This window comes from Limulus polyphemus, unplaced genomic scaffold (assembly GCF_000517525.1).
Source record: "Limulus polyphemus unplaced genomic scaffold, Limulus_polyphemus-2.1.2 Scaffold2819, whole genome shotgun sequence".
Lineage (NCBI taxonomy): Eukaryota > Metazoa > Arthropoda > Merostomata > Xiphosura > Limulidae > Limulus > Limulus polyphemus.
In genome coordinates, this window is record NW_013668429.1 from 135,402 (window position 1) to 139,436 (window position 4,035).

At 28.4% G+C, this 4,035-nt stretch overlaps 1 protein-coding gene across 1 annotated transcript in view; it reads left to right on the forward strand.

Moving 5' to 3' along the window:
- The window catches only part of LOC106467981 (THO complex subunit 2-like), a 138,000-nt gene that overhangs the window by 127,903 nt on the left and 6,062 nt on the right, over positions 1-4,035 (forward strand). The window contains exons 13-14 of the mRNA XM_013928374.2: positions 1,908-2,053; positions 2,835-2,936. Of these exons, the coding sequence (XP_013783828.1) occupies positions 1,908-2,053; positions 2,835-2,936 (248 nt within the window). The remainder of the gene's footprint in view (positions 1-1,907; positions 2,054-2,834; positions 2,937-4,035) is intronic.

Here is a 4,035-nt window from a genome sequence, read left to right on the forward strand (position 1 = left end):
GCAATATCTTAGCAAATAGAAAAGATAAAACCTTCTTACTTTATATTCTAGTTTGTCAGTATCTGTAATTTGAGTTGCTAATTTGCATAAAACTATAGACTTAGTATTTTGACTTCACAAACATCTAATTTGAAGAAATGCTGCATTCAACATAACACCTGACACACAAAAATCGATGTTTATCTGTGTTGTTTAATATTTACTTTTAAATTAACAAATTAAGTAATATATAGTTCTAAAGTTTGAATTATAATCTTCAGTTTGATACCAAACTTATTGACATAAATTCATCTAATAAAAATCAGTAAAATTTTGAATGTGAGTCAACAAACAAGATGACATGACCTTTCACATGTGACCTGTATGGAAATGGTTAAACCACTTGATTAAGATCCACAATGAACAGCACATTTAGAAAATGGTACATAGCAGTGTTTCTCAACTTCTTCAATACGAAAGACTGGCTCTTTGCCTCCCTGTACTGTTGTGGACCACTATAATGCAAGTACAATGAAAACCATTATGATTTTGTTTGTTTGTTTTTGTGAAATTGCACAGAGTAGCAAGGTGGTTATGATGGACCAGTGGTTGAAATACATTGCTATACAGAGAATAAAGGAAAGGACTCAACACTGTAAAACACAAAGTATGAATAATTTATTTATACATTAACAACAAAATGTTTTGGGGTCTCTCACAATTACTTGCTGGTATGTAGATGTTTTTTATAATTTCTTTGGCTACTGAAGCAGAATAGGTAAAAGAATATTTGAACTGCAGAAAAAAAAAAAAGGATGAAAAGGTAAAATCTAACATGAAATATGAGGTTGGTTTACACATGTTTACACTTGTAAAGCAACTGGCAAAGTTCAGCTAATGATGCTCATCTTTTGCCTGTTTGATATTAACATGTCTAATGTTTGTTTGTACTATGAGCATGGTTAGACTCAGTCCACAAAATAATAACAGAAATATTGATGTATGCCTGAGTTATTAACGTGCCAAAACAGATTGAACATTTTTTTTTTCAAACAAAGAAGCAATATACACAAATAAGTTTTTTTATTTTTCCAAACAAAAACCCATTGGGTTTAGATAACTGCATATTTGTTATTTTCTGAAAAATGTCTTAAATTTATATCAATTCAGTGGAAGTACTTTACTTTTAAGTTATTGTTTAAGCAAAAAATGATTTAAATGTTGCCACTTGTTTATTAATAACCTGAGTCTTCTACTAGCATTTTACTTAAGTGTTTAACAGTTTTATAATATTTAGTGTTACATACAGTTTTTTAAAATTACAAATTTTGTTTCACCTTCTTCGAATAATATATGGTTTTAAGCATATTTGATCTTATGGACTTGTGTTTGTATCTGCTAACCACCACAATAATTTTATGGCTCATTCTGCCAAATGTCTGCTTCATTGGCTTTAATGCTTTCCTAAGTAAACTTCAGTAAGATGTTTGGAACCATAGAAAGTGACAACAGAGTTGTACTATTAACTTTGTTATAGATCTCACATACATAAGGTTTTTTAAATACAAAACTGACATGTAAAACTAATTTTCATACTGAAGACTTATTTTTTTCTTTGTTAACAGAATTTGAATTTTTATAAATTACATAAATTTGATGTAGCAAAAAGTTATGTTTTTAATGAGCTTTATTGTCATTAAAGATATTTTTTGTTGGTTATATTCAAACTTGCTTTTTTAAGTTGAAAGTGTTAACTTGTGGTTGTATGGAGTGTGTAGATTGGCACAAACTTGAAAATTCAAATATGTCCTCAATGAGGATTACAGGATTATTTATATTTTTGCACTTCTGATACAACGAACATTGTGAGCATTTGGTAATTTATGTTTGTAAATGGATTTCTCCCTCCCCATACGCACACTAAAAAGGATGAAGAAACTGATGCTGTGTTGAAGTATGCTGTTTTAAATGTTATCCATGAATGTCTTCTGCCATCTCTTGCCTTACTGGATGGAAATTGTTGTATGTCAGAAGAACTGTGGGGACTACTGAAGATGTACCCATATCAGAAGAGGTAAAAATATGTTGTATACTGTGTAATATTCAGTTTTAAAATTTGTATGTATACAAATTAATAAAATAGAATTATGAAAGTACGTATTTTTCTAATGTTAAATCAGCAGTTCTCATATTTTGTTCTGCAGGCTTCCTTCAGGTGGTTCATGGAAAGGTTTCATAATTATAGATAGGAAGCAATAGCATAGTGTATAGATCCTATTGCAGTCCATTGATGTGAAAAAAAATTGTGTTCTTCGAACAACAAAGTTTGAGAATTGCAGTTCTAGATGGTAGAAAATTATTTTTAACTTTTATGTAAAATATATGTATTTTCAAGTTGTCTAACTTACACTGTTAAACAAAAAAAGTTTTGTGGAAGACCAGTAATTCTCATACTGCTAGCTGCTCTCTGACATGAAATAAAGATAAATTATGTGTAATTTTCAGGCTTTGTTGTTCACTGAACATTGGTAAAATATTTCTTACTAGCTGGAGTACCCATCTCCTCGATGGAAGTTATGTAAATTCATGATTAATGAAAGGAATGCTTGTTGTGATAATAGGGATAGATAATATAACTTTTATACAAAAGATATGTATAGGGAAAAAGTTAAGTTAATGGAAAAATGAAGCAATGCAATTGTCATCTTTTTTTTTCAGTACATAGAGTTTTTGAATCTGTAAATATAGCTCTATGTACAGAATACAACTGAAATTCAGGATTAGAGGTTAGTGGTGTATACATTTAGATTGTAAGGCTTATATTAGAGCAATTGTTATGTATTGTTTGTTTGTAGGTTTAGATTGTACAGTTTGTGGAAGAGTGATAGCCATCAAGGTAACCCATTATTGATTAGAGGAAAAGCTGACACTCTCAAGAAAGTCAAATATATTATGAAGTAAGTTGTTCTGGAATTTTTGAAATTCTTGTGTATGAAATAATTGTGTTAATTTCTTTTTGTTTTAAAGATTATTAATTAGCTTAGGTAAACTAACTAGTTCTATTTTGGACATTCATCAAAGGCTTCTGTGAAGTGATGAAGCAACATCTGATTCTTCTTCATGACACATTATATAAGTATGATGCAAATGACAAGCAAGATGCTAAGAATGTGATTTAGACATTTTATAACAATGTTATCGAAAAAATTTGAATGATAACTTTTCAGGTAGTGAAAAATTCCAAATGATAAAATATTCAATATAATGTGTTATCTTAAGAAAGAATATCTTTCCTCATTTGAAATTCTGGAAACATGCCATTTTCATTTAATTTTACTACACCTTAATACCAGATCTAAATTTTAAATGTTTTTTCAATGAAACATGATCAGGTAAATTTGGCTTTCTAAACTTTTATGTTTTGGCAAAAAGAATGGATACCATATCTAAAATTGATTATTGTGCATTGAATTTCTGCAATTCTGTTAAAATGAAATTTTAATGAAAAGAAATATAATGAAAATTTTGGAATGGTAAAATGTGTCTTTTGTTTGTTGCCAAATCGGAAACATGAGTCAAAAAAGATTTTTACAGCATGAGGTACAACTAGTTTTACATTATAAAGTAGGCCTTTCTAAAGAAACATATTATGCAACTAGAAAAAACTTTAAACTGAGAAAATGAGCATATATATGTATGTGTTTAATAGTTAACTATCACAAGATAAATCTTCAGTGTTTTTATTATCTAGCAGAAACAAAATGTGTTGTTTTACTCATTTCTTGAAAAACCAAAAATATAATGAAAGTAAACCAAGAAGATTACAAAGGTTTGTTTTTATGTGAAAATATTTCATAAGATGAAAAATTACTGATTGTATATTATTTAGTAATATAGGAGTATAATTATATTTTATTATATGCAAATATCTATAAATTTGGAGAGTGCAAGATTTTGTATGTGTATACCATGGTGTGTATATATATATATATATATATATATTAAACTTTAAAAAAACAACACAACAACAACTATTATACTAGAGTACTAAGAAAA